This window comes from Arvicola amphibius, chromosome 2 (genome assembly GCF_903992535.2).
Source record: "Arvicola amphibius chromosome 2, mArvAmp1.2, whole genome shotgun sequence".
In the NCBI taxonomy this organism is placed as follows: domain Eukaryota; kingdom Metazoa; phylum Chordata; class Mammalia; order Rodentia; family Cricetidae; genus Arvicola; species Arvicola amphibius.
This window is the reverse complement of record NC_052048.2, coordinates 33,126,929-33,152,477: the sequence shown is the minus strand read 5'-3', so window position 1 is coordinate 33,152,477 and position 25,549 is coordinate 33,126,929. Positions and strand designations below refer to the sequence as shown.

The window sequence follows — 25,549 nt, the reverse complement described above, 5'->3', positions numbered from 1 at the left end:
GGGCGTGGGTAGCAGAGAGGCTAGGCAGGGGTATCACAAAGCTTTGGTTACTCACTCACCTACCAGATCAAATACACTGGGTGCTCTAAATGGTGGCCTGTGCCTCCTCGAGACATAGCAGGTTGGTTCTAAGAGTAGGTAGGTAGAGAGCCAAGTGGAAGCTAGTCTTTTAGAAGCTGGCCTCTGAAATCACGTTCAGATCTTGTTCACTGCATTCTATCTGTTAGAAGCAAGTCACTAACGCCAGCTGATATTCAAGGAAGCTAAGACTTCGCCCACTGGTGGGAGGAGGGCCAACATTGACGCATATTTTGAAATCATCACAGGTAGTAACTTTAGCAACACAGCAGCAGGTATGGGCCTGTCGGTTCCAGTCCAGGGGTGCCAGCAGCTTCTGCATGTCACCCCTCTGCTCCTCTGAAGTAATATCTCTTTTCTTTACTGGCTCCTCCAATGGTTGGGAACTAGTATTAAACACTTTCTATCTGATACACCGGGGGAGCTTTTCTTCTCTTGACAAGACTTTGACAGATACATCTGGTTTTATCTGTGGCTATGCCATTCAGAGTCACTATCTGAATGCACTAGCAGACGCTTGAAGAAACACTGTGTGCTATGAAACACGTTAGGTGCCATCTCAGTTAATTCTGACACCATCTGGAATACTGGTATGGGCTGTCAATATTATGGATGCAAAAAACTGGGGCTCCTCTGGTTGAACAGCCGGGAGACAGCTGTGAGGAGGCAGAGCTGGACCTACCTCAGGTCTTCGGGGTTGAGAAAGAACTTCCTGTCTAGAAGTTTTCCTCACAGGACACCTCATTTTTCATCCTTACATACATACTTGATGAGCTCCAACTCAGATACACATCTGCTGCTAGGAATTCATGGAGGGACAGGCAGGAGCCCAGGGCAGGAGGAAGGGAAGGCTCACATGTTCACGACTTGTAAAACCTGTGGGTTGTATGGGAAAAGGCAGGGGACAGAAGACCAAAGGCCAGGGCCGGTGTCCCAGCTGTTACTTAGCTCTGTCATGACCCTAAGCTGTATTCTCCCCTCAGGAGACCTCAGCTCCACATCTGGAAAACGAACTTGACCTTCCAAGCTCTACTGAGTGCACAGAAGTTACCGTGGGACCGAAAGGCTTTACCGGATATGGGACAGAAGGTGCGACCCAGCTCAGGCAGAGGATGCTGATGAGCCTGAGGGGAGGTTCCCACTGTGTTTTATAAACAGCAGGATCCTATTAGCTTCCTATGGGAAAAAAATCACTGATGTCATCTCACACACACACACAATCACACACACACACACACACTCACACAAAATGGCAGTGACCACCACTGAAAGAAAGAAAAAGGTGGGCTTACAGCGCCTGCAGGAGCACTAGCGACCACCTGAAGGAACTGTGTAATGCCATCTTTGTTTCAGTGGGAAACACCGTTCAGAGACTGAACAACTTTCCTAAAGTCTTACAGTTGGGAGTGGAGCCTTGTTCAACCGAGTTTACTCATGTGCTAAGAACGCTGGTTAAGTCCGTCAACCTGACCCAAGTCAAGGTTATCTGGGAAGAGAAAACCTCAACTGAGAAGGTGCCTCCGTCAGACTAGACTGCAGGCCAGCCTGTGAGGTATTTTCTTGATTGATGGGCAGTGCCACTTGTGGGCAGGCAGTCCTGGGTGTCGTGAGAAAGCAGCTGCTTAAGCCACGGGGAGCAATACAGGAAGCAGCACGCCTCCATGGCCTCTGCTTCAGATCCTGCCTCCGGTTCCTGTTCTGACTTCCCTTGGATAAGACTACAAGCTGCAATAAACCCTTTCCTCCCCAAGTCATAGAAAGCCAAGCTAAGACACCAATGCTAATTTAGGTTGGAATAGGATGAATTCTAAGGTGGAAAACCCGTGTTGTCAGAATTCACGACAGAATCAAAGGGTCAGTACTGAGCAATGGTAACGGTCTGAGGTGGACGGAGAGGACACGAGGCTACAAAGACCCTGAGGTTTGATGGAACAGATAAGACACCTGTGGTGGATGATGTAACTGCTTCCTGGTGTCCTTCCTCCACGGTTCACACTAGTTAGCCCCTCTTCTGCCATCTGAGCTGGGGGGGGGGGGGGAAGCGCCTTCCATGATCAGGTAAGCAGCTCAGGAGTGAACTCATCAAGCTGGTTCCATCTTTTGGCCCGTCAGTCATAGCAGTACCAACAGAGGACTGCAGGGCTCTTGGAAAGCCAGCCCTCCTCTATGCCTTTTATACAAAGTCAAGTTCTTACTACAGAGGTCAGGACAACCTTGAACCCCCAGCTCCAGCCTCCTAGAATAACAACAGGTTGACGTCACAACTGGCTAGTATGTGTGCTTTTCTGAGAGTTCCCTAAGAGTCTGTCTTCCCTGATGGGGAAGGCCCTTGAGTTGTTGGTAGCAGTCTCCTAGTCAGGTGGGAGCACCCTTAGTAGGACGCCAACATGACAAAGGGCAGAGAGATGAGAGAAAAGCAGGGTGAATTAGTCTGTCCTGTGTTTCTGGGTTCCTGGTGCCCCAACATGTCTGGTTACAGCAGGGCAGAATGTCAACTTGTGCTCTATGCACAAAAGCCATTCTGCTACACACTTTCATGGAGAATAAATAGAAATGTAAAAAACTAATCCAGAAAACTCATGAGACACATGTGGGCCTTGATGGCAAAAACCAAGAGAAGGGGCTGGAGAGATGGCTCAGTGGTTAAGAGCCTTAGCTGCTCTTTCAAAGAACCCAGGTTCGGTTCCTGGCACCCACATGGTTTACAACCGCTATAAGTCTAATCCAGGAATATGACCCCCCTCTTCTGGTCTCTGCAGGTACTGCACACACATGACACAAACATTCACATAAAACCAACAAGTAAGCAAAAAGAAAAGCCAAAAAACAAAACAAACTAACAACAAAACCAAACCTCCAAGTCAACGGTGGAGGGCGGAGCACCAGGAAGAGGGCCCAGCTTCTGCAGTTTATAGTCTTTCCAGGCTTCAAGTTCAAAAGCACAGCAGCGCTTTTCATGACTTCGACTCTGCGTCCTCAAAGTCAGAACCCCTTCCCCAACCTGATCACAAAACACCTTTTCAGCTCTGTACATAGAAGAATCTTGGGATGCAAAGTCCTTTCACATGCTTGGGTTGCACCTGAGTTAGTGTCTGACATGTGAACCAGGCATGGGGTGGTGCATGGAGGCACCCAAACTTGTAGCCTGGAAAGAGAGGTGGATCTCGGCGAGTTTGAGGCCAGCCAGGATGACAAAGTGAGACACTGTCTAAAAGCAAAATACAAAACAAAGCCAAACCCTACCAAGTATGATGCAAACCTTGGTCTCCTCAATTTCAAGCAGCTAGTCAGAGTGATAAACAAAGCTCCATCAAAAAGCACGGAGCCATTTATTCATATCTATACAACACACACAAGCAGCAAGTCAGGGTGTTTTTCTCAACCAGCCTTTCCACATTTTGTTGAGTTTCCGTGAACTGTAAATCACTGACTTCTTCACACCTGCAAGAGACAAGAAGCATGGGTGAGAAAGGGAGTCCTGCTGAGCGGACACGTCACGCGGACGGTGACTGCCGGTGTCACTCTGAGCAGATGGGGCTGTGATGGGCTGACTGGGCGTCTGGAGACCTGTAGCAGAGCAGACCATGCGGCTTGCGGAACTAGACTTCCTCGGATAGCAAGCCTTTGAGGCAGCCAGAGTTTCACAGGTCACAGAAGCTGCACGCCAGCCAGCAGCTCGTTGCTTCCGTGCCCCACACGTCCCCCTGCCTGCCCAGAACAAAGGCTGTTCTCACTAGTTCCTGCTTAGTGCACATGCCAGGCTGCTCTCGTGCCTGGTGCTCATCTCTCGCACAGCATTTACCACATTGTACAGTGTTTGCAGCCGACTCTCCTGTCTCTCAGTCTAGACTGACAGCTGCCCCAGGACAGGGACCTTGTTCCCTTTCACCAGGGCAGTACCTGGTGCCTAGAGACACACAGCAGGCACTCAGCTGAGTCTTCTGAAGTGGCAGAGGGAGGGCTGGCCCTCACAGTCCTGACTTCATTCCAACTACAAGACCCCAGAGAAGAGGCTTGCTAGGGATGACGGGAAACATACAATGGGATAAATAGTATGCTAGTGTTCTCCAGCCCGGCCAATTATTAGTATTAGCCCTGGACGCTACTATGGATCTGACTTCCTCATGTTATGGGTGAGGGCACTCAGTGCTTTAGGGTGTGGCCTTTGAGTTGTACACGGTGATCTGTGCTGTGGTTGGAAGTGCACGCTCCTGGCTGTGGGCTTAGTGAACATGTCGACAAGGGGCACAATGCATTCCAGGAAGTGATCTTTTAAACTACCTGACCCTGTTACTTAGAAGCTGCCTCGCCTGCTTGGAACCTGTGGCTACTGCAGGCAGTGACAGAGAAAAGGCAGGGTTCCCAAAATCATTAGTGATGAATCTGGATGTGCTCCTGGCTTGACGTGATCTCGTTGAGAAACACAGCCTTTTCGCTGCCTCCACCCCTCTTCCTTTTCTCCCTGGAGCAACGACTCTGGCCAGCCTCACCCACCTGAACACTAGGGCTGGAAGATCATTACATAAGGTGCTGCTTCACATTCCAGTGGAACCAACCAGAAGACTGAGCGGAAGTCAGGCCGTCACACAGACAAGATTCAGCGCAGCAGCCCAGGTTGCTGAGTCATGGCTGGAGGCCTTCAGAAAACCTAGCAAGGAGCTCCTCAGAGCTAGAGTGGTCCTGGTGCCACCTTTGGCCGCTTAGAGGATTAAAAGCCTCTCTTTTTAATATTTATTTATTTATTATGTATACAATATTCTGTCTGTGTGCATGTCTGCAGGCCAGAAGAGGGCAGCAGACCCCATTACAGATGGTTGTGAGCCACCATGTGGTTGCTGGGAATTGAACTCAGGACCTTTGGAAGAGCAGGAAATGCTCTTAACCTCTGAGCCATCTCTCCAGCCCCTAAAAGCCTCCCTTGACTGAGCACACTCCCTCCTTGGGCTCTGTCAGACTGTACCAGGGAACTGTGCTACAAAGAACACAGAGGCTCGGGTATGGGCCCCGCTAGGCGGTGACGACGGTGAGGTGGCGATTCTCCCTTTCTGAGCCTTCCTCCAGTTTCTCATCAGTAGGATGCTAGCCTAGGCAATAGAGGGTCTGTCCACGAGACACCGAGCTTCTGAGAGCCGTGGGAAGTTTGCTGTGCACTGCTCATGTGCACTTCCACCTGAGTTCAGAGTTAGGTTTTCACGGGCTCTGTCCATAGCCTTACCACCCTGAAAGTGCTCAATCCTGCCAGGTTTGCATAGGCTCTGAGGCTTGCACAAGGTTAAGAAAAAACAGATTAATTTCAACAAAGGTTTTAAAAATTTCAACCAACAAGTTCATAAAATTGAAACAGGCAAAGTGTCCTTCAAAGGACAGCAAGGGCTGCGAAGCGCGGGGAACAGGAAGTGGGAAGCCCCGTGAAGACTCTATGGAGAGGGCAGAGTGCAGCTCCAGGGTGGAGTTGTTTGTATTACCCACATCCAGCAGGACTGGGGTCCGGGGCTGCTGGGGCTCTGAGGTGTGTGTTTAGTGCTCAGCATGCAAGGGACTCTGGTCAAATAAACAAAGACAAATCGAAAGGAGGGAAAAAAAAATCCATTTAGATCACACATTCAATTCAAAATGAAAAAGTATCAACAAGAAGGGGCCATTAGTGCAACAAACTCTCCAGAAAATGCTCTAAGACAGGGGTGTGACTCTGCTGTTCAGGACTCTAACCTACAATTCAAATTCAAATCCACACTTTTGAGGAGAAAGTCAGTAAAGACTCCAGAGGCTTGCAGTGAGTTTCCCAATGAAGACCTAGCCACACGGGAAAGGACATCTGAGGCAGAGCTACAGCAGAATCTGACAAGCTCCAGACTTAGCTGTGTGTGGCAGTACACCGCTACACACATCTACACACAGCTACACACATCTACCGTCCCAGAACTCAGGGCCCAGAGCCAGAACTGAGTTCACTGTAGCCTCAGATACAGACCCTGCTGGAAGGGAAGGAAGGAGGGAGAGGATGGATGTTCAGGATTCAGTGATAAACACATTATTAGAAAGATGATGTAAGAAGAAAATAACGATCGGCTCCACGGTGTTTCAGGAAAGGGCTGAGAGGCAGTGAGGCATGCTGGGATATTTTTTTAGGGACAAGACTAAACCTGTCTTGTTAATTCAGCAGAATCTTTTGAAGTTGGGAGAGGGATTGGCCTCTAGAGTTAATTGATTGACCATAAAGACAGGTGGGGAAAATTAGAAAACAGTTTCCCCAGGCCCCAGCACCTCAGAGGGTGGCCCCACTGCCTCCCAAGGTGGAACTTTTGAGTTGAGTTTGACTGTTTGTGTCCCACTCACATGTCCCAGGTACCATCCTGGGTTCTCTTCTCTGGCTGTGCTGCCCTGGACCGGGTTCAGGCTTTGGAGGTCCCAAAGCTGGGCTAGCTGGCTGGCACCCTATCTGCTGGTCTCTGGCATCTGCCGCTGCTGTAGTCTTACACCCGCCCGTGACTCCCTCTGCCCACAAGGAGGCTCTGTAGTTCTGAATGGTGAATGCAGCTTTGGGGCCATCCTTTGTGGGGCTCTGGCCTGTCTCTCAGGCTGGTCACCGACTGTCCCCACACCAACTTACTACACTGCTGCAGCCTCTAGCTGGGCAGAGAAACTTTGTAAAGGGCTGCAGCTCAGACAGTGACACCTGGCCTAGCTGGTCTTTTGTTAGAGATGTGATATCTCAAGAGCAGAGCGCTTTCTTAGGGGCACCCTGCTGGCCTTCTCTATGACCCACAAAACTTGATGAGAGCCCTGCTGCTCTCCTAACAACTGGGTCCAAGAGATGAGATCAGCTCCTAAAGCAGAAACTTCTGGAGAGAAGGAACATAATACTTCTGTACTGAGATTACAAGTGTGTCCGATGGTGAGAATCACCAAGGGAAGCCACAAAGACAGAGGGGTCAGGCTGCACACCACACTAGCCATGCTTCCCAACACAATCCAAGGGGCTGGTTACAGATGTCATAAGCCACAGCCATACACAGAGGCCAGAAGCCCCACAGAACTACAGGGTCATCACTTTCTACAGTTTCTGCAGCCTATGAACTCCTACAGTGCAGTGTAGGCTCCTTGGAAAGGAAGGTGGAACAAGTCATTGTTCAGGGTAAGCAGGACAGCATTCCAGCTCCCCCCCCCCCCCCCCCCCCCCCCCCCCCGGGAACCTGAGTGGCAGGTTCTGCTAGCACTGCCCTCTGTTGGCAAACAGAAGGAGTGAGAGGAAAGACTGGGGCCCGGCTCAGGTTGGAGGTTATCAGGAGGAAGAGTGGAGATTCACTGACCTATCTTCAGTATTTAAATAGGAGAAGTAGGTTTTGGGTTTATTTTGGTATGTCTCACGACAGTACCGTTATTCAGTTTCACAGAGGCTGCTTCTCTCAGTAAGACATCGCCACAACTGAAGTTACTTTTATTAAAATCAGGCACAGAATGGGACAAAATCCTTCAGTTTCTCTGTTGTTTGGATCTAAAGTGTTAAAAAGGTTTTAAGTGACAGTTTAGTTCTACCCCACAGTATACAAGCATGGAGCAGTGAAGCCTCTCACTGGCCAAAGGAGTCCAGTAAAGAAAACAGCTCGGTTTTCCTAAAATCCCCCGTCCCCAACACACTCATATACAACCTGACATTGGCAGAGAGAAATCCCGGCATCCAGAGGCTAAGGCAGCAGGGTCAACCTGTACTACACAGCAATACACTGTCTGGGTGTGGCTCAGTGAGAACACATGCCCAGCATGCATGAGGTCCTGGTGGGGTGGTGCAAACCTGCTATGTCTTAGTACACGAGAGGTAGAGACATGAGGATCAAGAGTTTGAGGTCATCCTTGGCTACACAGTAAGTCTGAGGCTGGCCAGGGTTATATGATGCCCTGTCTTAAATAAAAATATACAAATACTGATAGAATATAGAATACTGATAGAACCCTACTTATCTTTCCTGGGTTTCAACAACACACCAGCTCAGAAACAGTCCAGAATCCACTACCTTCCACCATTTATTATAAAGCAAATCCCATGCATCATATAATATCAATTAATCCACAAATATTTGGCATTTCTTTCTGAAAGAACAAGATTAAAAGAAAAAAAGCAAACCCAAATAACACCATTATCACAACTAAAAGCATCAAGTGCTCCTTCCAGGAAGCCCCACTCAAGAATCTCTGACTCTCACTCAAGGACGACCACGACAAGGAGCAGCCAGCCACAGGCACAGCACAAATTGAGAGCCTGACTCACCCAAGCAAACAAAATCACCTCCATGTCAGTTTTGCCAGGACACACCAGCAGGAGCGCAGAATAAATGACTACCTTAGTTAGAAATACAAGGCTACCCCCTGAGTTGTGGGAGATCTTTCTGCAGCTGACTTAGTGTTTAGTGCTGCAGAAACCCAGCCAGATCTTTCCACAGACTCAGGAAGGCAATGCCATATCCTGGGAACGAATACTCCAATGGGCATGCACTGGGCTGTGAGACTCTAGGACATGTGGCCACACCAGCTCAGGCAGTCTCACATCCAAGGAGCAGGTACAGGGTGACAGATCACTCGGTTTGGGAGCCACTGTCCCATTTCCAATGATATGCATGTCTGTCTCCCTTTCCAGTTCAGGAGGCAAGATGGCTAGAGCCCATTTTCATATGCTGAGCAGCCAGCACAGGACAGATGCTTAACGCATGGCTCTCTAACAAAGGTGGCGATGCCAAGTGCTGGAAAGGGGGAGGAGGAAGAGTTCCCACACACTACTCATCAACAGAGCCACTTTATTTGACAAAAGTGCTGGGAATAAAAGAGGAAGGAGCAGGGGCCAGGACTACAATGCGGTGGGAAAGGGCTTGCATAGGATGTGACACCCAGTACCCCTACATACAGACAGACCTGCAGGCTCACAACTAAAGCTGAGAAAACCTCCCAGAGATCAGAGAGAAAAGACCACAAGGCTAACACATGGGAGACAAAAGCAAAAGCAACCCCTGGCCTAGGAGCCCAGCATCTGGATAAAGGACTCTGAGTAGAAAGAGAACTGAGAAAACAAATGGGGAATGAGAGACTGTTCTGGGTTTCCCCACTGAGAGAATGGCCAGGAGAAGAGATCAGAACAATCAGACGACAGCATGCCACCTAGCCTCCAGAGCCCCAGAGGAGGAACACAAGCTTCCAGGGAGAACACACACAATGGATTAAGGGGCAGCGTGGCTTTGAACTTCAACAGCAGTCAGGAACGTGAGAGAATAACTGCAGTAATTACTTCAAAATTCTGCCTCTCCCTCCCTTCTCTATTTTGCTCAGAGATAGGGTCTTGCTATGCAGACCTTGAACTGTGAGTTCCTGGGTGCTGGAATTATGGGTGGGCACCACCAGAACCAGTGACCTCAAGGTTTGAAGGGAAATTATTTTTATTTTCTACCTGGCCTAAATGCTAACTATGTGTAAAGATAGAGAAAAAAGGTTTCAAACAGTTTCCAAATTCATTCTTTTCCAGGAGCCTGCTCATCAAAAGGAGTCTGCGCACGGAAAGAGCAAAAGGCACAGACCAAAGGAACCAGACAGAGACCCGCAGGGCAGCCGAGGAGGACGAACACACCATGTGCCTCCCCTCAGCGTCAAACCTTCAGGAGTGACTTAGCCCAAACTGCAAGTGTGAGAGCAGTTCTGAGACAGGAGGAAGGACGCGAGTGGGCGGGCCTGACAGGGAGGACATAAGTGGGTAACTGGGTGGTTCAAGCACTGCCTTCAGATCACCCATGGGAGATGGCACCTAAAGCAGAAGGGCAGAGGACCGGCAACATAAATCCACTACTCAGGAAAGAGCAGGGAGAACGGATCCCTCACCGCAAGGGAAGCAGGTGTCCGTGAGGGGGGCTGGGGAGGGAGCTCCCTGCAGGGCGGCTTTGGCAGTGCTTGCAGTATGACTTCGCTATAGAAATGTGAGGGCAAACCCCACACAGGGGCTCTCAGCAGGACTGAGGCGCCTCAGTGAGCGCCAGATGTCCAGGTCACACCGTATTCACAGCTGTGTCTATGGCACTGCAGTGTCCAGGTCGACGGTGTGTGTGTGTGTGTGTGTGTGTGTGTGTGTGTGTGTGTGTGTGTGTGTGTGTGTGTGTGAAGTGTGAGGCCTGCACCGGCACCACCAGTCACCAGGGGAGACGCATGCGCATTCAACGCACAGCGCTGAAGCCACTCTGGGCAGCGGGTACACAGCAGGTTTACCACAGGCGCCTATTTCCAAAGCTCTTACCAGCAGTAAAGAGGCCTTTGGTGCTTTGCCTGATGCTTGAAGGTCTGACGATTGATGAGACTCCTGCAAAACACAAAAACAAAAAGGATACCAAGAGAAGCTCAGACAGATGGCTGTCATCGTAGCAGCCCTCAAGAATCTAAAACCAGACATTTGCAGCTATTCAACAGAACTCGTGGAGGAGTGACTGAGGAGGGTGTCAGAACAGGGCTGGGCACTGTGGAGCCAGCTGGGGTCAGGCCCAGCTGCATGACCACTGGCAAAGGTTGCGGTGCAACTCCGACGCCTTAAAACAAGAGGCTCGCCAGGAGATCCTCAAAGGTCATCTTAGGAATTAGAGGCAGGCGGATCTCTGAGTTCGAGGCCAGCCTGGTCTACAAGAGCTAGTTCCAGGACAGGCTCTAGAAACTACAGGGAAACCCTGTCTCGAAAAACCAAAAAAAAAAAAAAAAAAAAAAAAAAAAAAAAAAAAAAAAAAGCTGCTTATGTCTTCTAGTTCTGCATTTCAAGATGCAGAAGAGTTGAAGAAAGTTTCTTTTTTATCTAGGGGAAAAGTGTCCAGTGTAAAAGTAAATAAAGAGAATATGCTAAGACACAGGGTCCAAGTCTTCCATCGCCTCAGGACAGCAGCAACCCAGCCACACAGGAGCAAGCACATGGGCACACTTAGAAACCTGGTGCAGGTTCCTGAGAGGGAGAGAGGAGCCAGTCTCGGGTTAGCTGTGAGTTGCCCTCCAAATTCCTACTGTAAACCGCATTTCCAATCAATAAATATTTACTGAGGGAAAGCAGGAAAATGGACTCGTTTGAGACACGGATCATTTTCAGTTTCATAATTACATCTTTCCTACTGTCCTTTGCTACCCTAGAGAGAAGTGGATCTCTCGAGAAAAGGGTGAGAGTTTTCTGTTGTTTTTAGAGACAGAGCCTCACCTTGCTACAGCCTAGGTTGGTCCTGAATTCACTGTGTAGTCTAAGTTGGTTATGAACTACTGGCAAATTTCCTGAGCGCTGAAAGCACAGGTCAGCCCCACCACCCAGATCTGAATATTCTGATGAGCATTAGGGAAGTCCTGGGGTGAATGCGGAGAAACAGAGCCTGAGAGCTATCAGGGGGATTGATGGAACCTGGTGCCAGTCAGAGAGAAGCTGCAGATGCCATCAGTCTTTCGTTCTCACACCACAGGGACAGACACATCTTTCAAACGACATCTACAAGTTACATTCCTAAAACCTAAAGAATTGCACTTCAATCACTGAAGTGCTTTAGAGCCCAGGATCCTGAAAACCCCAAATTGTTCATGTTTTTCCTCTCCCCAGACACAATCTCTCTCCTGATCTCCTTAGGCAAGGAGGAAGGAACAATGAACGCATCAGAAGGACAGAGGCGGCTTTCACCGTTCTCGTGGACACACCTAGCCGCACCACATCAGCACAGTCGGGGTCTTGAGCCACTTGCAGCAAGGTCTCCTCCACATCCCTGTTTCTCCCAGGAGGGTCCATGATGTGATTGATGTGCTGCTGTAGGGTTCTGGGCAATGTCATCAGCTGGGTGAACTGTCCTTCTGGGCTTTTATCTATCTGGGAAAAAGAGAGAGAGAGATGACGTCTTTGCAAATGCTCTGAAGTCTAGACACTGTCAGACACATGGCTTCTATTTAAAAATCCCACAAACAAGAGTCTCATGCTATACAGGACTCCCATGCACACATTTGTAATTAAATAAGATCTTCCTTCCTCTAACATAAGTACCACCCCTCCCCAGGTGGGTTAAGAAACTGAGTATTTACATGGTCAGTATTACAGGTCCCTTTAAAAAGGACAGCCCTGGTTTTAGAATATCCCACTTCTTTGTGAGAAAAGAAGCCTCTTAAACATTTTTTTAAAAATTATTTTATTTTATGCATTGGTGTTTTGACTGCACATGTCTGTGTACCATGTGTGTGCCTAGTTCCTGAAGAGCCCAGAACTGGGTGTCAGATCCCTCAGAATCAGAGTTACAGACAGATTTGAGCCACCACGGAGGTGCTGGGAATTAAATCCAGGTTCTCTGCAAGAACAGCTCTTAACCACGAAGCCATCTCTCCAGCTCCAAGAGAAACCTCTTTGGAGGATCAGTTTCTGACTTGAAGTTTACCATGTTCGACTTGTTTTAAACCAGCAGCTCAGGGAGGCGGGCTGCAGCTAACAAGTCCAGATCAAACGCAGGGCTCAGCTTCCCCTCCTCACTCTGAATGCTGTGAGGGACGTGAGTATGAGACAAAGGGATCTGAATTCGTGCCCCTGCTCTGGGCCCGTCTCGTCTCCCAAGTGCTGTACTTCACAAATGACAAAGGCCTGCCTCCCTCTGAATCCTCCAGAACACAGAAGGTAAGGGCTTAACTTAGTTGTCATGACTTGTTACAAATGACTGAGCCACCCAGCTGGTTCTGTTCTAATGCAGTCTAAATACAGTAAGCTGTTCTAGGGCAAAGACAGATATAAAACTATGCCTGGGGACCGGTGAATCAAAAGTTAGCCCCACTGCTGAGACCAGACCAGTTTCCCGATACAGTATATTTTGTCTCCTAGAATTAAAAATAAACAACATTAAAGCTACATGGGAGCGCAGCCTCCTCCTCCACGTAGAAGCAGCACCACCTCCTCAGCAGCACCTCCACAACCGCTTAGATTTTAGCACCGAGGAAAAGAACAGCTTCAGGGGCAGCCTGGTGTCCTGCGCTCCACCCCTAGGATCCATGTCAAGGTAGGAGAGAATCAGCTCCACAAAGTCATGTGGAGCCACACTCACCTCACGTAAGTTCAAGGCCATCCTGGTCTACACAGTGAGTTCCAGGCCAGCTAGGACCTAGTGAGACCCTGTCCCAAACAATAGCATCAAACAAAAAAGATGAAGGCATTCATCTGACTTGCTCTTTGGGTAGGTTGGTCCGAGGTAAAGACCTGGTGTTTTCCCTGAGTTGGAAGAATCCTGAGGCCCTTCAGCTCCCAGCAGCCTCACAGAGCCAGAGCCCTCGGGTGCAGAAGCGCCTGACCTGAGATTGGCACTAGGAGTGCCATGAGCAAACGCCACAGAGGGATGTCAGAGCTGCCACTGGGGAAGACTGGGCAGAGGCTGTCGCTCTTCCCCACCTGGCCAAAGCAGTGAGAAAAAGTAAAATCACACTTCTGGAAGGAGAGACGGGTGTTATGTGTACACACAGAAAATGTGGGGTGCGGTGGCCGTTTTGTGTTCCTTGATTAATCTTCAGTGCTCAGCTACTTGGTCAAACACCAGCCCGGATGTTGAGGAGAAGGAATTTTTAAGGCAATTAACATTTAGATCAGGTGAGTATAAATACAACTGATCACCCTCCATCAGAGTGGGGCAGGCTCCTCTGTCAGCTGAAGGCTACAAGAGAAATGCCCAAGGTCCTTGAAACAGGTAGTCTGCCTCTAGACTTAAGGCTGCGGCGCCAATGCTTCCCTGGGTCTCCAGCCCACTAGCCTGCCCCACTGATCGGAAATCTGCTGCCTCCCTCCCCCCATTCACGAACTAAAAAGCTGGTCTCTTTCCTACCCCACCCCCATCACCCTAACAGTGCCATCTCTCTAGAAGGCCCCAGGAAAGAAAAAGTGTTGATGGCCTCTGTCACATCCCCAGGAAGTCTGGCTTTTATAAGAAGAACTAAATGAATCCTAGTGGGTTGCAGCACATGATTGAAAACCCGAGCAAACAGAAATCCCGAGGGCTCTCAGCACCAGGTGTGGTAATTATCTGAGGGGAGCTCAGGAGAGTCATGGCTGTGACTGACAGGAACCAATGGACTGTTCTCCATTCCTGCTGGGAAGGAGGATAAGAATCAGTTCACAGTTACTTTCAAAGAAACAAGTTATACCTTGGGGTTTGCCTCAGGGATGGACTCATGTTTACAACCCTCCTGAGGAGACATTTGAAGGAAGCCAGAAACCTGGATATTCTGTATGTTACATCTGTCTACAACACCAAAGGCAGAATGTCCCTCCCTTCTTTTTCTTTAAAAAACAAAAATTACATTTAGTTATTTATGGGTATGGGCAAACATGCCACGTTGGGTGTTCAGGGGCCAGAGATGACTGGTGGAGTCAGGCTTGGAAGAGATCTTTACTCTTGGAGCCATCTTGCCAGTCCAGTAAATTAAATGGCATTAATGTCACCTGGTAAGCAACATGGTGACAGAATAGTCACAAATGGTCTAATGAATTAACAGACAGTTCTCAAAAGACCTGGCTCTGTCTTAACTCCCTGGCATGACCTAAAGGGGTCTAAGTAAACACGCCACAGGAGCCTTTGGCTCAGCCGTCTGCACTATTCCTAACAGCCAGGAAACAGAACCAGGTTTGCTGTTCACCAACAGATGAATGGATGGAGAGAGCATGGTGCAGGGCTGGGATGCAGACCCAGCATGCAGCAAGCCCCGGGTTCAAGCTCTATCCCTATATAAATGGGGCACGGTGGCACATGCCTGAATTCTGACCTTCAGGAGAATCGGGAACTTAGGGTCATCCTTGGTTACAGAGGGAGTTGAAGTAAACAGCCTGGACTACCACTGACTGTCCAAAATAACTCAAAAGAAAAGAAGACGTGGCACAGATACACAATGGAACTGTAAAGAAAAATGAAACCATGGCAACTGCAGGAAAATGGACAGGGCTGGACATACGGGAAATAAGGTAGCCTCACTAGAAAAGAGGGAGAGGAAGTAGGGAGGGTAATGGGACGCATTCAATCAAAAGCAGAATGTTGACAAAAGAGAACAGGTCAGAGTGGGCCAGGGCACTCAGAGGGCTGAGGTGTGACGAGAACAAGTCTAAGGACGGACATGCATGAAAATATCAATGAACACGTTCCTTTCATTAGCTTAAACAAATTAGTAACAGGAAAAAAAGATAGTTCTTGCCACCAGCCTCGTGAGCTGGCCTGTAACTCTGGCTTCTTGCGGGGGGGGGGGGGGGGGGGGGGGGGGGGGAGGTGCTAAGGTAGAAGATTGCCAGGTTCAAGGCTTCCAGTAGTGGAGTGAGTTCAAAACCACCCAGAGCGACTTGAAAAGACACTGCCTCAAGATAAGAAGTCCCAAGAAGGCTGGATGTAGTTCAGTGATAGACTACTTGTCTAGGATGTGTGAGGCACAGGTTCCATTACTACCATCCCAGAAAACATCAATAAATAATGAACGCATAAACAAATCCTAGCTCTTCCTTTGGTAGTGTGGGTGTCGGGGCGCGTACAGCTCACCTCTAGTCGGCCTTGCTGCATTTTGTACACCACCTGGGGGTCCTCCTGTAATATGTTCCCATAGAGCTCTCGGAAATGGGGTACGTTGGGCTTCACAATGTTCAAGACTTTTGCTTTTTCCTCGCCAATCACCATGCGAAAGTCACCTAGTCAAAACAACCAGAGAAGTCAGTCTTCAAGAAGAACTCCCGTCCTGATCCACGAACAACTGTGGCCCACTGGACAGCATGGCAGGATCCCTCAGCAGAACACCTTCTTTTTAAAATGGCTATCACGGTACACAAGGGATTTGAGAGTTTAGGGGAAAAGAACGTCTGAAGTCACAGAGTCCTGTATATCAGCTGCCGTCCAGTGATCCTCTCACATGAGGTCACCGGCCTGGTCATCAAAGCTTGTTTTTCCACTAAAGAAACCTTTCTGCTGGCAAACATGGAAACTCGCCTGTGGCCAGTTGTTGACTTTAGGTTCCCAGCACCCAAGTGACAGTTCAAAACCTGTAGCTCCAGATCTGGCGGATTTGACACCATCTCTGGCTTCTAAGAGCACAGCATGAACACAGAAGACACACATGCAGGCAAAACAACTCCTTCACAGAAAACGAATCTTTAAAAAATTTAAGTGGAAAGAAATGAAGGATGCAATATTTGCAACAGGATGAATTTTGGGCAAAAAAATTACTCTGAAGGAGAAAGAGCAACTTCTACTTTGTTTACTTTTGACTTTTTGAGTCAAGGCCTCATATAAGCCCACGCTGGCCTAGAACTTGTTATGTAGCCCGAGTTGGCCTTCAACTCTTGACCCCCCCTGGTCTGCTGGGGGTTCTAGGCACATGCCACCAGACCCACTGCAACAGCTTTGGAAGCTAACGAGAAGTGACTCCTTGGCCACTGAGGATGATTGGGCAGCCCCAGAGGGAAGAGCCATAAAATGGGCCATCTGGGTGAATGCAAGAGGCTGCTGGGTGGGGAGGGTATGCGCCTCAGGGGTAGAGCATGTTCCTGGTTGGCACAAGGCTCTGGGCTACATCCTGGTGCTGCCAGGACAGAACAGTAGGGCTTCCAGGTGAAGTGCCATGAGAGGGGTGCAGCCCGCATGGGGCAGACAGACACCACATTTGCTAAGGAGGCCCTCGGGAGTAGGATGGGAGAACCTGTCACTCAAAAGGTCACTTCTGGGGTTAATGAGTGCACTGTGACAATTATATCCGAACCCATATTGTCTTTGCCAATTCCTTTTCTTGGGGGGAGAAGGATTCTAAGAGGCTATGGCCTGCATAGTTGAATTTCCTTGAGTAAACTGTTGGCTTGTTGGGAAAAAGTAAAAGTGCAAAACTATCTACAATAGACAGAGTGTAGTGTGACCCCTACCAGGCTCATGTTGGGGTGCAGTCTCTACTGTGAGGAAAAAGGACTGAAACTATCTGACCGTGGCCTTTTAGGCTAGGACTTCATGGTGGAGTCTCCAGGACTGTATACCGGTGGCCTCATAGTAGATACTATTGGTAGGGAAAGGACAGTGGGTAGACCAAGTCCTTAGTCTAAAGTCACAACTACTGGTTACTTTTGCCCTTTCAAACTAACCGCAGGACCAATGTCATTTCAGTACAATGAATATTTGGGTGCTACCAAGTACCACAAGCCACACTGGGCACTGAAGAGACACAGACCCTACTCCATGCAGCAAGCAACATGCACAGGTTTCAGTGCAGGTTGTGTCTGTGTGGCTGTGTCTAGGATCTGCTGTGACAAAAATAAAACGTCCACTTTTCAAAGTTTCTGAGCTCACACGCCAGACAATTCATCCATTTATGGTACACTAAGCAAATGTTTTTAATATGTCTAAGCAAAATGAAGCCATCACAACAAACACCGCACAAAAACCCCATGCAATTAATAACCACCCACCATCTCCTGTCGCCCCTACGCAAGCCTCAGGCAGAAGTTGACTGTCTCCATAGCTTTCCCTTACCAGCTACCCAGCTCAGACCGGCCTGGAACTCATGATCCCCCTGCCTTGGCCTGTCAATTTCTGGGGTTCCATCTGTGCCCCTCCATTCCTGGCTCCTCCTTCCTTTAGGAACAAGCCCAGGATTTATGCACGCTAGGCAACTGCTCTCCTACTGGGCTGCATTCTCAGTCCCTCCGGCTCACGTGGAACCACTGCCTGTGGTCTTACACAACTTCAGCAAAATGTTTTATTATACGTGTTGTCTGTAACTGTATTGTGAAGATGTACCAATTTTATCTACCCATTTTAGTTGATGGATGTCGGGTTATCTCAACTTTTAGGCTATTCATTATGAAGGATGTTGTGACATTCAGAGAAATTTTCAGCTAAGCGTGTTTTCGTTTATCTTGAGTTACACACTTGGGAGTAGACTCGGGGTCCTGCTAACACACTCAGTACTCTGGAGAAGTGCATTCTGTACCATTTCATACTCCCATCGGCAACCAGGAAGGCGCCAGTCTCCACTCATTAGCACTCATTCTTGCCTCCTTTTTCTTCCTGCCCCCCCCCCCCTTTTCTCTTTCTTGACACAGGGTTTCTCTGTTTAATAGCCTTGGCTGTTCTGGAACTAGCTCGGTAGGCTCTGTAGACCAGGCTGATCTTGAACTCACAGAGATCTGCCTCCCTCTGCCTCCTCAGTGCTGGAATTAAAGGCACATGCCACCACCACCTGATTTTAAAATGTGTAGCCCAGGCTGGCCTTGAACTTGTGATCCTCTTGTCTCCTGCCTCCTTCAGCAAATTCTACTGGCATGTGCCACCACAAGCCATAACTGGCAGCCTCCTTTCAATTACACTGTCTTAAGGTTGAAGGCAGTGCCTGGCTCTGCTGATCCCTCATGGTGATGGCTGACCACCCGTGGGCCTGCTGAAACTTCACACTTCTTCCCCAAGGACATGCCCATTCTGAGACTTGGCCTGCTTTTAATTTGGATAATTTTTTTGCTGGAATTCTAAAGACACTGGTCTGTTCTCAAAAACGTGATTTTTGAAACAACATTCAATTTCATTTGTCTTTTCACCTCTTGGGATTATACTATTATTTATAGTGCATTAAATTTCTTAATATGGTTCCTTTTTTTGTAACAAACTCTCATCACATATCTTGGTTGGTCAAGAACTCACTCTGTAGACCAGGCTGATCTCAAACTCTGAGGGACCCCACCTGCTTCTGCCTCCTGAGTGCTGGGATAATATTTTTGTTTGTTTTTCTTCTTTGCTATTTCAGCTCTTGGTGTAATCTCAGAAACCATTTCCTAATCCCAAATTTAAGAGCTTTACAGGTTTACCTTGTACATTAATTCTTAGGTCAAAGATCCAGTTTGAATTAATTTTGTATAGGGTGCGACTTAGGGACCCAATTTCATTCTTCTACAAGTGGACACAAGTTTATTTTAACAGAAATAACTAAAGCAGTGTTTCAGGAGGTGGCTCAAACTCTGGAAGGTTTTTCCTCAGCTGCAGAAAAGATACTACCCTGGCTGACATGAGAAACGATACCCTTGGCTGACATGAGAAACGAGCAGGGAAGGCTGAGGGGCTGCCGACAGGCATGTTTCCCCTTCATACTTTAGACAAACGCAACACAGCTGAGCACAGCAGGAATAAAGACCCAAGCTCCCCTACAGTTCAGGCCAACTCGCCACAAAAATGGCTTCTGTCCATCCTCAGACACTGACTGAGCACCTAGTGTGTGGGAGTGAGGCATAGCTGGCAGACACACAAGGGTCCAGCATCTGCAGAGTGGGCACGAGACCTGGGTTCAGATCCTACAGTCTGTGCGTGCACATGCACGACACACACACACACACACACACACACACACACACACACACACGGCAAAAAAGCTGGTTTTTTGTTTGTTTTGTTTTGTTTTAAATCTCATCCTAGTTGTTGGAATGAAGGCTAAAGATAAAAAATTAAGACCCACGCCCAGGTCTGATCAGAAAGTGAAACAGAGCAAAAGTAGGGGAGATGCTGGGGATGCCGGCACAGGTCAGAGACCTGTACCCAGGCTGGGGGTACTGGACAACCAGAGTAAGAGAATTCAGGGAAGAGGAAAGGCAGGGTCAGTCACCAGCCAGATGCAGAAGAAGCCAGATGAGAATGCCTCACTGATAAAAGGTATCAAGCCACGTGACTAACATAGACAAGAATTATGGGTTAATTTAAGTTGTAAGAGCTAGTTATAATAAGCCTAAGCTAATAGGTCAAACAGTTTATAATTGTTTTATTATTACTGAATTGGCTGTGGGACCAGGCAGGCCAGAAAACTCCATTTATGAAACTAGTCATTTTAATATTTTAAGCCTACATAAGAAAGTTCAAGGTGATCCCACCATTCATGAGAACTCTTCTGTCAGTTATCAGAACAACTTAAGGCCAGGCGCCTCTCTCTACCTACTCCTTCCTTACCTGCCATTTACATGAATGTTGCCAGCAAAGTGGTCATCAGTGTACAAGCTTATTACTATTCCTGCCAATACTGGCAGAACTTGCCCTTGCCAGTAAGTACTGGCAGGAACCTGTGCAACCACAGACAGGTCGGCCCCTGCACCCCCCCCCCTTTCTGAAAAACATTAAATTTCACAGCTTTCAACTTGGAAGACTATAAAATGGAGCAATATAAATGCTGGAACAATCTGAAATCTTGGGAGATTTGGGTATTTGTCCAGAGGATAGAATCTGAGCAACTCAAGGACACTGGGTTCTCAAAATGAGCCCTGAAGAGCCAGGAGGAAGTGGAGCCTTTCACTACACTGCCCGAGGGGATCCATGATGAGGTTTTCATGGACAGCTAGATCCTTTACTTCCAGAAGAAAATCCAGCTCAGGTTCATGGCAGTTTGAATATTCACTTAAGAAAATGGTTGTTCAGGGATGATGGTACCCACCTGTAATCCCAGGAGGTAGAGGCAGGTGGTGCAAAAGTTAAAGGTCATCCTCAGCTGCAAAGCAAGTTCAAGGCCAGCTGGTGTTACAGGAGACCTTGTCTCAAAACAATATATATATATATATATATATATATTTGTAGGGCAGTGGAGACGCACACTTTTAATCCCAGCACTCGGGAGGCAGATCTCTGTGAGTTCGAGGCCACCCTGGTCTACAAGAGCTAGTTCCAGGACAGGCACCAAAGCTACAGAGAAACCTTGTCTTGAAAAAAATACCCCCCAAAAAAAAACAAAACCCCAAAAACCAAAATACACACACACACACACACACACACACTAAAAGGTTAGAGCCTGGGGTTCGGTTCAGTGTTAGAGTATGTTGTTCAGCATGCAGGAGGCCCTAAGCTCTATTCCCAGGGGCAAAAAAAAAAAAAAAAAAAAAAAAAAAAAAAAAAAAAAAAAGCCCATAGATAGATGAAAATTGTTATATAATTTGATAAATTCAGTCAAGTTTCAACATTTATATATAACTACTCCCAGAATCCACCCAGCATGATGGTGACATTGATTTTATGGGAACAATGGAGTGATTGCAATGTTGTGGGCCAAAGACAGGAGTCCTGCATCAGACACAGCCAGGCACAGAGGACCTGGGCCCTTTTTCTTCCCAGCAGTTTGGACAAGGAAACTGCTAACCAGAGGCTGTCTCCCACTCAGCGCTCCAGGCCCCTGCATGTGGTGTACGACCAGACCACTCTGCCTCTGCACGCTCACGGGTGTGCGTGTGTGTGTGTGTGGGGGGGGGGGGAGGGTGAAGGGGTGGGATACTGCCAGGTAAAGTGAGAGGCAGCCAAGGCAATACCGAGCCCATTTCCTTTCTCTCCAGCTGCAATTACAGTTGTGCTGTGATGGACGAGGTTTCAGAAGAAGACTGGAGACCGAGGCCTCCGGAGTCCCTCAAGGCATTACATTTCCACGAAACCTTATCTGCGCGGGGCTTCAGAGAATGAGTGCACCACTGCTGTGCAGGCAGGGTTCCTGAGCTTAAACACCAGGAAACGGTATTTATTTAAGAGAGTCATTTTCAAGTCTTTTTTTTTTTTTGTGGTTCTGGGGATTGAACCCAGGCCTTGCTTGTGTGAATCAAGCACTCTGCCTCTGGCTATACTCTCAGCCCTCACGAAAATAATAAATAAATAATTACATTTTAAATTTATGTAGTGTGTGTGCGCGTGTGCGTTTGTGTGTGTGGAGAGAGAGAGAGAGAAGGGAACAACTCACCAGAATTGGTTCTCTCTTCCCACCACGTAGGTCTTATATCATCAAGCTCTGTGGCAGACGCCCTTACCCACTGAGTCATCCACTGGCCACAAAGCCCTTTTTGAAAGCATCATTTCTGTCAATAAGATCTGTGTATGCATGTGGTGCTGGGATAGAACCCGAGCCAAGCACATGCTGGGGGCTCGCTATTGTTCCTTGTAAAGGAAAGCTTGCACGGAAGCTCACTGTGCTCAATAGCTAGGGTGAGGCTCAGGGGTCTGCTCTCTCTGCTACCCTCTTGACTTGGGGGGGGGGGGCAGGGAAGCTTTGCCAAGACTGAGGGACACAGTTGGTTGAAAAAAAAGTAAGTGAGCATTTAGACAAATAACACAAATAGTTCACGTCCAGGAAGAAGAGGACTGGAGCACCAGCCACTCTGTCCCTGGAACAGTGAAGAGCAGTGTGAAGGGTGTGTGAAGCGGTGGTGAATAAGGGCGTGAGAAGCAGCAGGTTCTGTGCCCACGCTTCATGCACGCAGACGGTGCACGAGGCAGAGAGCACGGCCGGCATGAAGACAATCTCCTACTCTTGGGAAACAAACTGGGATGTGCGGCCTCAAGGGGACATGGCAGTGGGACATAGTTCCAAATAGCAGGTGGGGCGGGGCAGTACGGTGAACACCAGTAGACAGAGGTTCTCAAACTGGGACCCTTGGAAGGGCACCCATTATCCACAAATTGGCTGGAAATAATTGTGCTTGGGCCACACCCCAAATATATGAACAGCTGTCCGGGAATGGAGCTGGTACCGTAAACTCTCTGGAAGTCTCCCTGGGGAAGGTCTGGGCGCGCACTGTACAAACCTGAGTAGGAGAGCCCAGCAATCTCTATGAAGAGGTCTTCCTCAGAGAAGCTTTCAGGGAGCATGAGGCAGGCGGTGGTCACCGCGCTCTTCAGGTTCTTATCCAGGGCCGATCTAAGAACCACATTCTCATTCATCGATACAATCTTCACCTGGAAAAGGCAGACCATTGAGAGGCAGCACTGCAGAGGCGGGTGTTACTCAAAAGCTGACTGCCCCCTCTGCGGGCCACTGAAAAGCTAAGAACACAAGCCTAGAGACACAAAGCCATCATGACGCTAACAAGAAATCACGGAACCTCCTGTCAAATGACAAAGTCAGAGAAATTGTGACAACGGAAAGATCATGATTTCAAGAAAAACAAAAATTAATATTCTTATTAAAATTATTTTTTATGTTGATGAGTGTTTTGCCTGCATGTAAGTATGTGCAGCAAGTGCATGCAGAGGCCAGAACAGGGCATCAGGTGCCCTGGAATGGGAGTTACAGGTGCTTGTGAGCACTTGTTGCCCTTCCAGAGGACCAGGATTCAGTTCCATCAAGTGGCTCACAACTGCCTGTAACTCCAGCTCCAGGGGATCTGACTCCCTCTTTTGGCCTCCACAGGCTGACAATCACATAAATAAAAACAGTAAGAGGAAATCTTGACACACTCTGGGTTTTGTAGTTGTCTGGAGTGAAGCTGAGGTGTTTATCACCTGTGTGAGCTTGGGGCTAACTACTTACCTTCCCAGGACTCATGCCAGACCCAAATCCACCCAGAGTTGTCACGAAGGTTGAGTATGATACAAGCCCATGGTACTCACTGTACAGCAATCGCCTGGCTCAATCACAGGGCCTTTTCCTCCCAATGCAGCAGGAGCTGCTCCCTGACTCCCAAGTGCCCAGTTTAAAGTCTGCACTGTGGTTAGCAGTGCCAGCTCTGCGGCTTCCCAGCTCCATGGCAACAGGCAAAATCCTCAGCAATAAAATGGTCTCATCAACCAATACCACAAGTTTGCTGGAAAAAGGGAAGGAGACACTGTACACAACCCCAGGCGGATGGAGCTGTTTTGGATTTCTTATGCATAGAATGACTTTCTCTTATTTTATCTTTTTAGGGGTTTGTTCTTTTGTTTTGTTTTGGCTTTTTTGGGGGGAGGCTGGCATTAACTACAGTTTATTGTCATGTTCTACTTAGACAGGGCGATGAGAACCCTGAAAATAAGCCAAACCATGCCCACTCCTTCCTTTCGTTTTCTTTTTTAAAGACAGGGTCTCACCATGTAACCTTGGTTGGCCTGTAACTTGCTATGTGGAGCAGGCTGGCCTCAAATTTGGAGATCCTCCTGCCCCTGCCTTCTGAGTGCTGGATTAAAGGGATGTACCACTGTGCTCGGTTCTGATTTTAGATATAGTTTTGTTGTGTAGCCCAGACTAATCTTGAACTTGTAGTAATACTCCACCCTCTGTCTTGCATGTGGTGAGATTACCTGAGGTTGGAGTATTCCTAACACTCAAACCTCTTATATGGCAGGCGAGGCAAAGCCACTGATCCAACATGATGAAAACCCTCATGATGAGAACATGACAGGTCTGTAATTAAGCCTTTCAGTCCCAGGTGAGTTTAGAATCGCTGCATTCACTGAGTAAAAGTAAAGAATCTAGGCCAGCCAAAGGCTGGCGATGAAGCAGCAGCAGAAACAGAGTGAAGCCTATGCTAGACAACCAAGTTCTAAGTGTTGGGAGTTTCCCTCATGGATTCAGTCAGGGAGGCACTTCTCGTCTCGACAGATGGTTAAAACAAAACCAACCAACCAACCAAACAAAAAAAACCTATTTTTCTCCAGTGCTAACGATGGATCAAACCCAGGGTCTTTCACAGGAAAGGCATCTTACCCTTCAACTAGGTTTCCCTGTCCCAATTTTAAGCTTCTAAAATAACTCCCATGCTCATCCCCTAATCCTCCTTTAAACATTTTCATTTAGAGAAAGAGAGAGAGAGAGAGAGAGAGAGAGAGAGAGAGAGAGAGAGAGAGAGAGAGAGAGAGAGAGAGAGAATGTGTGTGTGTGTGTGTGTACGGTGCGCGTGTGGCTCTCAGAGGACAACAGAGGAGTTGGTTCTCTCCTTCCATCATGCAGGGTCCAGGAGTCACCTTGGTCCTTCACCCACTGCTACCTCACTGGCCTCTTACAACTTTGCATTCCACGTGAAATCATGGATCCAGGAAGGCAACCTCCTCACCTCACTGGTGGGGAAACTGTCCTGATTTGTCCCGAGGCCTTTGGCAACCACATTCCTATTCTCACCCTCACCTACCAGGTCCTTAACAGTGCCACAACCCCCTTTTGTGTACGTTTCTGTGGCTTTCACAGAAACCCAGTGAAATCAGAAGCTATTTGGGGATGTGAATAGCTAAAAGATGCAAAGAAACACACAAGCCTGGGCGTCTTTTCCTGGTCAAGAAATACCACTTGTTCTCTAAGAAGCCCTCCACTTGCCTGTCAGAGAGCAGTCTGCTTGCTATTTAAGGTTGAGAGAGGGAAAATAAAAGCATCCTTCCTCAAGGGGAAAATGTGTGGATTTGGTTCTCCAACGAAAGGTGAACTAGGACCTCGTCTCTGCAGCTCTGTTATTCGTTGTTCAGAGTGAAAAGCCAGCGAAAGCTTGGGGCCCTGCCAGAGAGGCCTGGGAAAAGAAAAAAAGTCCTCAGATTTGTGAATAGCTGTTTGTACCTACTGGGAATGCTCCGACCTGAACTGCAGGGAGGACGGGTGATGCTTGAAGGGTCTTTTAAAGGGGAGATTTGTGAGTACTTTCCAAGCCAGGAAAAAGACTCACACGAGGGCTCCAGTATAACACAGCGACAGGAGGGGGCAACTTGCAGCCTCCACAAACCCAGACCCGTGTAGTCCTGTGATTCTCGGCTCCCACCAGGACTTCCCATCC

The 25,549-nt window shown here is 48.3% G+C and overlaps 1 protein-coding gene across 1 annotated transcript in view; it reads right to left on the bottom strand.

Moving 5' to 3' along the window:
• Positions 1–3,371: 3,371 nt before the first annotated feature.
• Tamm41 (TAM41 mitochondrial translocator assembly and maintenance homolog) overlaps positions 3,372–25,549 on the bottom strand; it is a 32,515-nt gene continuing 10,337 nt past the window's right edge. Inside the window, exons 4-8 of the mRNA XM_038321036.1 lie at positions 22,622–22,772; positions 15,600–15,745; positions 11,761–11,926; positions 10,346–10,408; positions 3,372–3,519 (exon numbers count right to left, since the gene is read on the bottom strand). Of these exons, the coding sequence (XP_038176964.1) occupies positions 3,443–3,519; positions 10,346–10,408; positions 11,761–11,926; positions 15,600–15,745; positions 22,622–22,772 (603 nt within the window). The 3' untranslated portion in view covers positions 3,372–3,442. The remainder of the gene's footprint in view (positions 3,520–10,345; positions 10,409–11,760; positions 11,927–15,599; positions 15,746–22,621; positions 22,773–25,549) is intronic.